The following is a 14,355-nucleotide window of genomic DNA, read 5'->3' on the forward strand; positions in this document are numbered from 1 at the left end:
CGCCTTTCAATAAATCTGCCGCATTCGGGTAATCTAGGGTTAGAAAAAACAGCACGGCACTTGTCCTCATGTCGTGTGTATGGTATTGCAGCTCAGTTCCATTGAAGTGAATAAAGCAGAGTTGTAATGCAATACACAACCTGAGGACAGGTGTGGTGCTGTTTTTGCATGAAATTAACTGTTTTTCTTTTCCTTGACAACCCCTTTAAAACAAACACAAATGCCATTCTGACCTTATGTATTTGTTATTGGTGTCCTCTAACGGTTCTAACCTATTCAATATGATCAAAGGTGGAGTTTTTGATGCTAAACAAATCTGTGGCCCTGTCAGTTTCCATGGAGACAAAGGCAGTATAGAGTGTTGTCTGGTCAGGTTGTCATGGAAACAAAGTTGCCTCTAGGCATCTTTTTATTTGGGAAGACACACGCTTCTCTCTGCCTTCTTGTAAGAATACAAGTTTATGAGATTCTGGAATCGAAATCCCTCAATAAATCATTGATCTGCATCTTACCTTTCCAGTTATCAGGTCCCCCTTCCTATACTTTTAACAATACACATTGCCATCCTTTCTCCGGACAACTTTGGTGTTTTTCTGCTTTATGGATAAGTTGAATGCAGACTATAATGTGACGTGATTTTATTGCTCGATGTTGATGCTCCACTTTGCCTATTTTGTTGCATGTGTTCCATTCCATTTCTCATTGCTTTCCATGTAGTTTCTAAGCTGCTGACATGTTGATCTTGTCTTCTATTATCTATCTATCTTGTCTGCAGGTTAGTCGGGTCCTCACCCCCCGTGGATGCTTCATGTCAATCACCTTTTCCCCTCCACATTTCCGTGCTCGTCACTATGCACAACCTCAATATGGCTGGTCTGTGTCATGTGATACTTATGGTAAAGACTTCCATTATTTCTTCTATACTATGCACAAAGGAGGACAACTGACATCTTTAGATCTTGCCCGTGGACAGAGTCTTTATAAGCCACATGAGGACCAGGAGCAAACACCAACTCTTCTAGAATGCGATGATGAAGACTTTCTTAATAATATCCATATATGAAGGAAGAAGAAAGCTGGTCAATGGGCATGGACAGTGTGATGTAATGTAAATAGGGGTAATCTATTTTAACCCCTTAACGACCCCACAGACGTATATTTACGTCCGTGGCCAGCTCCCGATCTGTGAAGCGTGTTCAGAAGCTAAGCACGCTTCATATCAGCAGGGTCCTAGTTGCTATCATCAACCAGGTCCGGCGGCTAATACCGGACATCGCCGATCTGGCTGATGTCCGATATTAACCCTTTAGACGCTGCAATCAAAGTTGATTGCGGCATCTAAAACTGGAGAATACACTGTTGGTTAGCTCAGCGGAGCTGTTCAGGACCACCGCGGTGAAATCACAGCGTCCGGAGCAGCTGAGAGGACAGCGGGAGGTGTCTTACTTTCTTACTGGCTGTCCGATCGGCATTTAATTGATTGCTCGAAGCCTGAAATCCAGGCTTGAGCAATCAAGCGCAGAAAACACTGATCAATGCATTCCTATGGCAATGCATTGAACAGTGCCTGCAATCCATAAATGCAATGTTACAGCCCCTAAAGGGGGCTATAACACTACATAAAAAATAAAAAGTTAATAAATGTGATTTAACACCATCCCTAATAAAAATCAGAATCACCCCCCTTTTCCCATTAAGTGTTAATAAAAACAAACATATATATGGTATCACCGCTTGCGTAAATGTCAGAATCATAAAAATATATCATTAAATAAACCGCACGGTCAATGGCGTACGCGCAAAAAAAAAATCCAAAGTCAAAAATGCCATATTTGGTCACTTTTTATACAATAAAAATTTATTAAAAAAATTATCAAAAGGTCCGATCACAACAAAAATGGTACCGATTAAAACTTCAGATCACACCACAAAAAATGAGCCCTCATACTGCCCCATTCATGGGGAAAAATAAAAAATTTATAGGGGTCTGAATATGACAATTTTAACCGTATTAATTTTCGTGCATGTAGATATGATTTTTTTTCAGAAGTAATACAAAATCAAACCTATATAAGTAGGATATCCTTTTAATCGTATGGACCTACAGAATAAAGATAAGGTGTCATTGTTACCGAAAAATGTACGGTGTAGAAACGGAAGCCCCCAAAATTTACAAAATGGCGTTTTTTCTTACATTTTGTTGCACAATTTTTTTTTTTTCCCCATTTCGCCGTAGATTTTTGGGTAAAATGACTGATGTCATTACAAAGTAGAATTGGTGGCGCAAATAAAAAGCCATCATATGGATTTTTAGGTGCAAAATTGAAAGGGTTATGATTTTTAAAATGTGCAAAAACTAAACGCTTGGTCCTTAAGGGGTTAAGAAAAACAAAGCAAAATACGTTTTTCTTACAGCCCTTTTTTTAAAATTACACTATATATGGTCTCATTTTATTTTTGCTACTTTGCAGGTACTACAATCTGCTGCAAATTTCTATGCAGAAAATATGCAGAAAATCTGTCTAGCGCGCATTTACACCCAACAGTTATCTTGTGTCAGAAATGCCATTTATAAATGGGGAAAGTTGAAATATTTAGTACAGGAGTGTTTTACTACTTGGTCTTGCATTTAATGTCAATCTTCTGTTTAGCATTGTCATGAAAATCCTAATTTTAGAGGTTGTTCAGTAAATGGTCAAGTGTCTATTCCTCTATTGCCTTACCTGGTAACAGACCAAAGTGAAAATTCTGATCAAGGATTCATTGTGAATAATTTGCACCAAAAATTGTGGACACCGGACCATCACAATGATATGAGCTTGATGGACTTCCTAGACCAAAACCATGGTCAACAATATAGCTGTAAAAAGGGTCTTGACCTCATAACAGCCTCCACCCTTCTGGGAATCCTACTTTTTTTTTTCCTGTTTGCATACTGTATCCAATGAATCAAAAGGGCATGTATAAGATTTGACATTGATGTTGGATGAGAAGATCTTGATGACAGTCACCATTCCAGTAAAAAAAAGAATAAATGAATGATATTCCCAACTTCACTCAGGAGACGGCACAGTAAAGTTGGGAATATCATTCATTTATTCTTTTTTTTACTGGAATGGTGACTGCCATCAAGATCTTCTCATCCAACATCCGTCACCATTACAGTAAAAAAGAATGAATGAATAATATTACCAACTTTACTGTGCCGTCTCCTGAGGGAAGTAGGTAATATCATTCATTCTTTTTTACATCAGTGTCTTTGTTCAATATATTGGACATTCCACCGATCATATTTTTATTATATTGCTGGACACTGTTAGTTTAATACTGGACTATCAGTCACATTGCAGGACTATTTGGCAGTTGTTGTTGTTTTTATGACTTTTGCTTAAACTTTTTATTATGTTTTAGGTTATATCTAGAGATGAGCGAACTTACAGTAAATTCGATTCGTCACGAACTTCTCGGCTCGGCAGTTGATGGCTTATCCTGCATAAATGAGTTCAGCTTTCAGGTGCTCCGGTGGGCTGGAAAAGGTGGATACATTCCTAGGAAAGAGTCTCCTAGGAATGTATCCACCTTTTCCAGCCCACTGGAGCACCGGAAAGCTGAACTAATTTATGCAGGAAAAGTCATCAACTGCCGATCTGAGAAGTTCGTGACGAATCGAATTTACTGTAAGTTCGCTCATCTCTAGTTATGTCTATGTGATTATTCCTCCCACAAGGACCCTGTGAGGGGCATTTTATATTTTAATAAATTGTATTCATTTGATACTTGAAGCACGGTGTCTGCCAATAAATTACGCAATTGTATTAAATTTATTACATCTAGTATCACTGTCCTTGAGGTATGGGCTTGTCGTCTTTCTCTTTTACCCCAAAGTGGCAGAAACTCCTGAACTTTGTTACCCTCATTAGAAACATCTTTTTTTTATTTTTTTATTTAATACTTCCTTTAAAACTAGACATTTCCCTAATATACATTATTTAAAAAAAATTGATTGCAAAAGCTGTGATTTTTTTTTTTTTAAATGACCACTAGGGGGTCTCGGTCTCTTTAATTTTGTAAACAAACCCTGCCTTTTTTGGTCCTAGCAACAAGAAATTTGGACCCTGGAGGTGGTTCTCCCTGTCCTGCTCCCTCCAATGCAGTGCATAATCCAGCTTTCATTAGTGTGAGCTCCAGACAGCTTGCAGCCTTTTCAGAAGGAGCATTTCTATGCACACTCCAAAGCAACCAAGTAATGTAAGGCGTTAAAGGGGTACTTTGGGGAACTATAAGCATACAGACTATCCTTTCCCCTTTATCAACCTATTTAATTGTCTAAATATAATTAACTGTATAGAGCAGTTCCCCTCTTTGGTTGTCATTTATATGCATGGAGTGAGGGAATAAATCCCTCTCTGAATGTAGCCCCCACCCTTATGAAAGAGACAGACCATGTGGTTTCTGTCCTGCACTGATGAGCCATGCTCTCTTTAGTGATGTGAACTGCGAGGTGTTTGCAGCCTTAGCCAATCAGATGGTGAACCTCTCATTGCCGCTCAGAGCAGGAGGGTGGGGCTGCTCTCAGAGAGTGAGCTGGATGAGCAGAGCTGCAGTTGTTGCCGAGAGATGTAGGCAAGGGGAGAGAAGGATGGCAAAGAATATCAAGCAGCCAGAGAAGACAACGGGAGCCTCAGGAGCCATGCATGTCAGGCAGGATGGTTTACAGGGAACATATCCAGGAAGTGTGGTGTTTTTAGAGAGATATATCTCTATCTATTATATATTCTTCCCCAGAGTGCCCCGTAAAATTTATTTATATGCAACACTATTTCTCTTTGGTCATTTAATGCACTTATTTCTTGTGTATTTGCATTATATAGGTTCCACATGGCTGCTTTATAGCATTATAAAACATGCTTTTTGGGCACGAAGCTTTGCAAATGTAAAAATGTTTGTTGGCATAAAACTCTCAGGTTTTTCTTGTGTATGTGCACCATATACAGTCGCAAGAAAGTGTGTGAACCCTTTGGAATTATATGGATTTCTGCACAAATTGGTCATAAAATGTGATCTGATTTTCATCACAATAATAGACAATCACAGTCTGCTTAAACTTTTATAAAACACACAGAATTAAATTTTACCATGTTTTTATTGAACACTCCATGTAAACATTCCCAGTGCAGGTGGAAAAAGTATGTGAACCCTTGGATTTAATAACTGGTTGAACCTCCCTCCTTTGGCAGCAATAACTTCAAGCAAACATTTCCTGTAGTTGCAGATCGGACATGCACAATAGTCAGGAGTAATTCTTGACCATTCCTCTTAACAGAACAGTTTCAGTTCAGCAATATTCTTGGGATGTCTGCTGTGAATCACTTTCTTGAGGTCACAGCATCTCAATCGCGTTGAGGTCAGGACTCTGACTGGGCCAATCCAGAAGGCGTATTTTCTTCTGTTTAACCCCTTAACGACGCAGGACGTATATTTACGTCCTGCGCCGGCTCCCGCGATATGAAGCGGGATCGTGCCGCGATCCCGCATCATATCGCGTCAGTCCCGGCGCTAATCAACGGCCGGGACCCGCGGCTAATACCACACATCGCCGATCGCGGCGATGTGCGGTATTAACCCTTTAGAAGCGGCGGTCAAAGCTGACCGCCGCTTCGAAAGTGAAAGTGAAAGTGACCCGGCTGCTCAGTCGGGCTGTTCGGGACCGCCGCGGTGAAATCGCGGCGTCCCGAACAGCTGATCGGACACCTGGAGGGCTCTTACCTGCCTCCCCGGTGTCCGATCGACGAATGACTGCTCCGTGCCTGAGATCCAGGCAGGAGCAGTCAAGCGCCGATAATGCTGATCACAGGCGTGTTAATGCACGCCAGTGATCAGCATTAGAGATCAGTGTGTGCCGTGTTATAGGTCCCTATGGGACCTATAACACTGCAAAAAAAATGTAAAAAAAAAAAGTGTTAATAAAGGTCATTTAACCCCTTCCCTAATAAAAGTTTGAATCACCCCCCTTTTCCCATAAAAAAAATAAAACAGTGTAAAAAAAATAAAAAATAAACATATGTGGTATCGCCGCGTGCGTAAATGTCCGAACTATAAAAATATATCATTAATTAAGCCGTACGGTCAATGGCGTACGCGCAAAAAAATTCCAAAGTCCAAAAAAGCGTATTTTGGTCACTTTTTATATCATTAAAAAATGAATAAAAAGTGATCAAAAAGTCCGATCAAAACAAAAATCATACCGATAAAAACTTCAGATCACGGCGCAAAAAATGAGTCCTCATACCGCCCCATACGTGGAAAAATAAAAAAGTTATAGGGGTCAGAAGATGACATTTTTAAACGTATAAATTTTCCTGCATGTAGTTATGATTTTTCCAGAAGTGCGACAAAATCAAACCTATATAAGTAGGGTATCATTTTAACCGTATGGACCTACAGAATAATGATAAGGTGTAATTTTTACCGAAATATGCACTGCGTAGAAACGAAAGCCCCCAAAAGTTACAAAATGGCGTTTTTTTTTCGATTTTGTCGCACAATGATTTTTTTTTCCGTTTCGCTGTGCATTTTTGGGTAAAATGACTGTCACTGCAAAGTAGAATTGGCGACGCAAAAAATAAGCCATAATATGGATTTTTAGGTGGAAAATTGAAAGGGTTATGATTTTTAAAAGGTAAGGAGGAAAAAACGAAAGTGCAAAAACGGAAAAACCCTGAGTCCTTAAGGGGTTAAAGAGGTACACCGGTGGAAAACTTTATTATTATTATTATATTTTAATTTTTTTTTTTTTTTATATAAACTGGTGCCAGAAAGTTAAACAGATTTGTAAATTCTATTAAAAAATCTTAATCCTTCCAGTACTTATTAGCTGCTGAATAATACAGAGGAAATTGTTTTCTTTTTGGAACACAGAGCTCTCTGCTGACGTCACAAGCACAGTGCTCTCTGCTGACATCTCTGTCCATTTTAAAGGGGTTGTGCGGAGCGGTGCCCTGCCTTTCAGAGCTCTGCTCGCAGCGTCCAGAAGTTCATTACTCCGAACGCTGTGTGCGGGCTTCCGTGTTCGCGGCCGCCCCCTTGTGACATCACGCTCAGCCCCTTGTGACGTCACGCCCGCCCCCTCAAAGAAAGTCTATGGGAAGGGGGTGTGACAGCAGTCACGCCCCCTTCCCATAGACTTTCGTTGAGGGGGCGGGCGTGACATCACGAGGGGGCAGCCGCGAACACGGAAGCCTGCACACAGTATTCGGAGTAATGAACTTCCGGACGCTGCGAGCGGAGCTCCGAAAGGCAGGGCAGCGCACAACCCCTTTTTAAGAACTGTCCAGAGTAGGAGAAAATCTCCATAGCAAACATATGCTTCTCTGGAAAGTTCCTAAAATGGACAGAGATGTCAGCAGAGAGCACTGTGCTCCCAAAAGAAAATTATTTCCACTGTAGTATTCAGCACATAATAAGTACTGGAAGGATTAAGATTTTTTTAATAGAAGTAACTTACAAATATTTACTCAAGTAGAAAACCGACATGGTGCACATCTACAATCTTGCACAATGATCCAATTGCTTCTCAGCATAATTTCAAAAACTAACCGGTTGTTAGTATATACGTTTTGATCAAAAAGTATAAAGCCCACTCGCCACGTCAAGGCCACCTATTTAGAGTGGGTCCCTATCGTCCCTAGCTCACACTGGTGTGGTGCTGTGCGGTGTCCGTTGCCGCCGTGTCTGTGGGGGGGGGGGGGGGGGGTGCGGCCCATAGACTGGTTTGAGTGGCATTGGGGCCGCTCTGCCAGTGGGTCGTTCACCCCCCCCCCCCCCCCCCCTGGTGCCGCGGCGGTGGTGGTCGCTGCCCGGTGCTACGCCATTTTATGCTAGGGATGTTAGGGACCCACTCTGAATAGGTGGCCTTGACGTGGCGTGCGGGCTTGTACTTTTTGATCAAAATGTTATGCTGAGAAGCAATCAGATCATTATACAAGATTGTAGATGTGCAACCATGCCTGTTTTTTCTACCTGAATTAACTTACAAATCTGTTTAACTTTCTGGCACCAGTTGATTTAAAAAATAAATCCACCGGAGTACCCTTTTTAACCCCTTAAGGACTCAGGCCATTTGGGCCTTAAGGACGCAGACAATTTAAATTTAAATTTTTTTTTCATTTTTTCCTCCTCGCCTTCAAAAAATCATAACTCTTTTATATTTTCATCCACAGACTAGTATGAGGGCTTGTTTTTTGCATGACCAGTTGTCCGTTGTAATGAAATCACTCATTTTACCATAAAATGTATGGCGCAACAACAAAAAATACTATGTGTGGTGAAATTAAAAAGAAAACTGCAATTTTGCTAATTTTGGAAGGTTTCGTTTTCACGCCGTAAAATTTACGGTATAAATGACATGTTCTTTATTCTTTGCCTCAATACGATTAAAATTATACCCATTATAACATACTTTTCTATTACTGATGCACTTAAAAAAAAAAAAAACTCAAACTTTTTAACCAAATTAGTACGTTTTAAAATTCCCCTATTTTGAAGACCTATAACTTTTTCATTTTTCGGTATAAGTGGCGGTATGAGGCGTAATTTTTTGCACCGTGATCTGTACTTTATTGATACGATATTTGCTTATATAAAACTTTTAATCAACATTTTATTCCAAAAAAATATTAATAAAAAATGATTAAAAAAAAGCAGCTATTTTGGACTTTTTATTTTTTACGTTCACGCTGTTTACATACGGTATCATTAACATTTTATTTTAATAGTTCAGATATTTACGCATGTGGCAATACCAAATATGTATATAAAATATTGTTAACACTTTTTGGGGGTGAAATAGGAAAATGGGACAATTTACGTTTTTTGGGGGAGGGGTTTTTCATTTATTTTTTTAACTTTTATTTTTACACTTTTAATAGTCCCCATAGGGGACTATTTATTGCAATCATTCGATTGCTAATACTGTTCAGTGCTATCAGTCATTTTCTGCTTTGGTCTTCGGGAAGGCAGATCAGAGCAGAAGACCCCGGGAAGGCAGCAGAGCCAGGTGAGGGGACCTCAGTCTGCCGTGCTGGATGATCTTATCGCAGCGGCAGCGCTGCGGGGATCCGATCATCCATTTTAATGACCGTGATGCTGCAGATGCCGTGATCTGTATTGATCACGGCATCTGAGGGGTTAATGGCCGACATCCGCAGGATCGCGGATGTCCGCCATTACGGGTGGGTCCCTGGCTGCGATCAGCAGCCAGGACCTGCCGTGCATGACACGGGCATCGCTCCGATGCTCGTGGTTATGTTTAGGACGTAAATGTACGTCCTGGTGCATTAACCCCTTAAGGACTCAGCCCATTTTGGCCTTAAGGACTCAGACTATTTAATTTTTACGTTTTCATTTTTTCCTCCTCGCCTTCTAAAAATCATAACTCTTTTATATTTTCATCCACAGACTAGTGTGAGGGCTTGTTTTTTGCGCGACCAGTTGTCCTTTGTAATGACATCACTCATTATATCATAAAATGTATGGCGCAACCAAAAAACACTATTTTTGTGGGGAAATTAAAACGAAAAATGCAATTTTGCTAATTTTGGAAGGTTTCGTTTTCACGCCGTACAATTTATGGTAAAAATGACGTGTGTTCTTTATTCTGAGGGTCAATACGATTAAAATGATACCCATTATTACATACTTTTATATTATTGTTGCGCTTAAAAAAAAATCACAAACTTTTTAACCAAATTAGTACGTTTATAATCCCTTTATTTTGATGACCTATAACTTTTTTATTTTTCCGTATAAGCGGCGGTATGGGGGCTCATTTTTTGCGCAATGATCTGTACTTTTTTTTTTATACCACATTTGCATATAAAAAACTTTAAATAAATTTTTTATCTTTTTTTTTAATAAAATGTATTAAAGTAGGAATTTTGGACTTTTTTTTTTCATTCACGCTGTTAACCGTACGGGATCATTAACATTTTATTTTAATAGTTCGGACATTTACGCACGCGGCGGTACCAAATATGTCTATAAAAAAAAATGTTTACGCTTTTTGGGGGTAAAATAGGAAAAACGGACGTTTTACTTTTTTATTGGGGGAGGGGATTTTTCCCTTTTTTTTTTTTTACTTTTACATTTTTTTACTTTTTTTTTTTTTACACTTGAGTAGTCCCCATAGGGGACTATTCATAGCAATACCATGATTGCTAATATTGATCTGTTCTATGTATAGGACATAGAACAGATCAGTATTATCGGTCATCTCCTGCTCTGGTCTGCTCGATCACAGACCAGAGCAGGAGACGCCGGGAGCCGCACGGAGGAAGGAGAGGGGACCTCCGTGCGGCACTATGAATGATCGGATCCCCGCAGCAGCGCTGCGGGCGATCCGATCATTCATTCAAATCGCGCACTGCCGCAGATGCCGGGATCTGTATTGATCCCGGCACCTGAGGGTCCCTGGCTGTGATCAGCAGCCGGGATCAGCCGCGCATGACACAGGCATCGCTCCGATGCCCGCGGTTATGCTTAGGACGTAAATGTACGTCCTGGTGCGTTAAGTACCACCGCACCAGGACGTACATTTACGTCCTGCATCGTTAAGGAGCCAAAATCAGTTGAAAATTTGATGTTTGAGAGGTTAGAGTTAGAGATGAGCGAACTTACAGTAAATTCGATTCGTCACGAACTTCTCGGCTCGGCAGTTGATGACTTTTCCTGCATAAATTAGTACAGCCTTCAGGTGCTTCGGTGGGCTGGAAAAGGTGGATACATTCCTAGGAAAGAGTCTCCTAGGGCTGTATCCACCTTTTCCAGCCCACCGGAGCACCTGAAGGCTGAACTAATTTATGCAGGAAAAGTCATCAACTGCCGAGCCGAGAAGTTCGTGACGAATCGAATTTACTGTAAGTTCGCTCATCACTAGTTAGAGTATAAGAAACATAGAGGGACATTTATCAAGGGATTTAAGCAACTTTTTGTTGCTTACAAAAGTCGCACAAAAAATCGCACATGCGCCTAAGCAATTTTTTTGTGTAACTTTTTTGTGGGTAAGCACAAATAATACCAATCTGCCCTACCTAAGCAATCTACAGCTTTTACTTTGCAGTGTTCCAAGATTTATCATTGCGAAAGTCACACGCAAGCAAATAAGTCACAAACCCCCTTCAAAAAGTTGCAAGGGTAAGCAAGATCAGATCTGGCTTACAAACTTGCCTATGACAGCATATAAAAAAAGTCACACGTGAGACTTTGTGACTTTTTGCACATCTCCACTCCCCGACACCCACTCACATCTACCACCTGCCTGCAAGGTGTTGGGACTACAACTCCCAGCATGTCCTCACTATAAGGGCATGCTGTGTGTTGTAGTCCTGCAATAGCTGGGGGGGGGGGGGGGTGATCGGGGAGCGAAGCTGTGCAAAAAGTCGCAGGTGAGACTTCTTGTGCAACTTTTTTTTTAACTTTCATTTTCACAGGCATGGTGGGACGAGCGTGTAGGAGATGTACAGGAGGGTGATAAGCTTGTCACTCTTCTGCACATCTCCTGCCCACGCAACACTACTACAACTCCCAGCATGTCCTTACTGTAAGGACATGCTGGGAATTGTAGTTGTGCGGCATAGGGGGAGTGTGTTAGACAAGCTTGTCACCCGCCCGTGCTACATGACTAGAACGCCCAACATGTCCTTACTGTAAGGGCATGCTGGGGGTTGTAGTCATGCAGTGGGGGCAGGTGACAAGCTTTTCACCCGCTTGCACATTTCCCCCCAGCCCTGCTGCATGACTACAACTCTCATTATGTCCTTACTGTGATGGGCATGCTGGGAGTTGTAGTCATACGGTGCGGGCGGGTTACAATAAATGTACTAACCTATTTTCCTTTTTGTGTGTTTTTTTTTTTCCTCATTTCAGAGCGGTGTATTCTGTGGACTACGATGATGAACAGTGTTTTTATTATTTTTTGTCTTTTATTTCTTTAATGTTAATGAAATGGTTAGTGAGGGCTTGTGAGGGAGTGTTTTGTGTAATAAAAGTTTTTTTTTTTTTTAAATGTTTGTTTATTTTGTTTTATTTACTTTACAGGCTTAGAAGTGGAAGCTGTCTTATAGACAGAATCCATTACTAAGCCTAGCGTTAGTACCAAAAACAGCTAGCGCTAACCCCCAATTATTACCCCGGTACCCACCACCACCGGGGTGCCGGGAAGAGCCGCTATCAGGCCCGGAGCATCAAAAATGGCGCTCCTGGGCTTAGGCTGTAACAGACTGGCATTATTTAGGCTGGGGAGGGCCAGTAAAAATGGTCCTCGCCCGTCGTGGTAATGTTAGGCTGTTTCTGCTTGATTGGTATTTGGCTGAGAATCAAAATATGGGGAAGCCTATGTGATTTTGTTATTTATTTTCTTTTTAATTTTTTTTATTTTTTTATAAATAATTAAATGTTAAATGCATAGGGTTCCCTGTATTTTTATTTTCAGCCAGATACCAACCAAACAGAAACAGCCTGACGTTACCAGGGTGGACGAGGACCATTGTTACTAGCCCTCCCCAGCCTTAATAACACCAACCTCTTACCGCCTAGGCCCAGAAGCGCCATTTTTGACACTCCGTGCATGTTGGTACCGACTCTTCCTGACACCCCTGTGGCAGTGGGTACTGGGGTAATAATCAGGGGTTAGCGATGTTTGAGGCAAATGCTAAGCCCCGGCTTAGTAATGGACTCTGTCTATAAGACTACTAAGTAAATAAGTAAAAAAAAAACACATTTAAAAACTTTTAATCAAAAAAACACTCCCCCACAAGCCCTCGTTACAAAATGTTAATATTAAACAAAAAAAAAAGCTTGTCATCGAAATTAAATGAAAACAAAATGGGTTAGAACATTGAGAGGGGAAAAAGTGGTAACAAAAATGTAATAAACACACACTTTTTTTTTTGCTTATGGCATTCCAAAGTGATTTTGTTTTTTGCTTATGTAAGCCAAATTTATCAATCCCCTGTGATAGTATGATAAATATGTCACACTTGAGCAAATCCAAAGCAAAAAAAAAAAAGTACAGAACTCACTTACCAAAGCAACAATGATAAATGTCCCCATATATCCCTAGCTTATGTGTCCTCAGGACTTCACCTTCAAATCTCAAAGCCCACTCTACTAGGTCAGTGGCCTCTTCTTGGGCCGAGAGGAGGGGGTCTCCTGAGCATTAACCCCTTCCTGCTATAGGAAGTATGCATACGTCCAATCATCCGACACGTTCGCGCAATCGGAGGTATGCATGAGGGGACATGTAATGTCCACTCTCCATAAAATATCTTACATTCAGACTTTTTTTTTTTTTCAATAAGATCCAAAGTTGGGGGGGCATCTTATAATCAGAGTTGTCTTATGATTGAGCAAATACGGTAAGCATTTGTGAGCAGCTGAGTTTTATTTCTGATAATGTAAGTTTTGAAGCTAGAATATCGGTTACTGTAAACTTTGGTGTCAGTATATTTCTCATTTAGAAATGTAACCATGGTAACTCCATACAGCAGAAGATATTACTGAATGCAAATAAGCTAGTATGGAGTATAAATGTATCTATGCTAAAGAAAATATATACAGCTGACATATATGTACCAATGTATAATTCTCCATTCCGAGTGACAGGTTTACTTTAACAACCTAAAGGACCATGGGCGTACGGGTACACCCTGACATCCTGGTACTTAAGGACCAAGGGCGTACCTGTACACCCGTGGGAATTTCGGTCCCTGCCGCTCGCCGGGCGGGGACTGGACGGGATGCCTGCTGAAATCATTCAGCAGGCACGCCGTGCAAACCTCTGGGGGGGGGTCAAATCGCCGATCAATTCAGATTTGCGTGACCCAGAAAAAAAGGGTGATGGGTGCCGTCCGACTCAGCACCTATCGCCCAATAGCAGCAGGAGTGAGGTGGCACTGGTGTCCCCTCACGATCCTTCTGATTCGTCAGGCGTTACCGGCGGAAGAATCAGGACTCCTGCTTTGGGGGTGTCCCTAACAGTACCCGCTCCGCCCCTATTTTGGAAGGCTAGAGCGAGTGTAGGGAGTGAGTACCTGGAGTGGGGCCCCCCGATCCCTGGCATCAGGGCCCCCGGAGCGAAGACAGCGGTGGCAGGAGGTAAGGCTGGCCTCCTGCTGTTGCTTAGCAACAACTCCCAGCATGCACAAAAGGGCATGCTGGGAGTTGTTATGCAACAGCAGAAGGCACTACTATTTCCAGCATGCTCTTCGGTAGTTTGTGCATGCTGGGGGTTGTAGTTATGCAACAGCTAGAGGCACATTTTTTCTATGAAAAAATGTGCCTCCAGAAATTGCATAACTA

The 14,355-nt window shown here is 41.4% G+C and overlaps 1 protein-coding gene across 2 annotated transcripts in view; it reads left to right on the forward strand.

Annotated features, from left to right (window-relative positions):
- The window catches only part of EEF1AKMT4 (EEF1A lysine methyltransferase 4), a 65,177-nt gene that overhangs the window by 26,538 nt on the left and 24,284 nt on the right, over positions 1-14,355 (forward strand). The window contains exon 3 of one of the 2 annotated variants that reach the window (XR_008891205.1): positions 776-1,108. Coding sequence is in view for 1 of the 2 variants with exons in the window: in XM_056565644.1 (XP_056421619.1) it covers positions 776-1,063 (288 nt within the window). In the remaining variant the exon portion in view is untranslated. Of the gene's footprint in view, positions 1-775; positions 3,033-14,355 lie in introns of those variants that run through there. The other variant, XM_056565644.1, reaches the window with a different exon arrangement.

Source organism: Hyla sarda, chromosome 3 (assembly GCF_029499605.1).
Source record: "Hyla sarda isolate aHylSar1 chromosome 3, aHylSar1.hap1, whole genome shotgun sequence".
NCBI lineage: Eukaryota > Metazoa > Chordata > Amphibia > Anura > Hylidae > Hyla > Hyla sarda.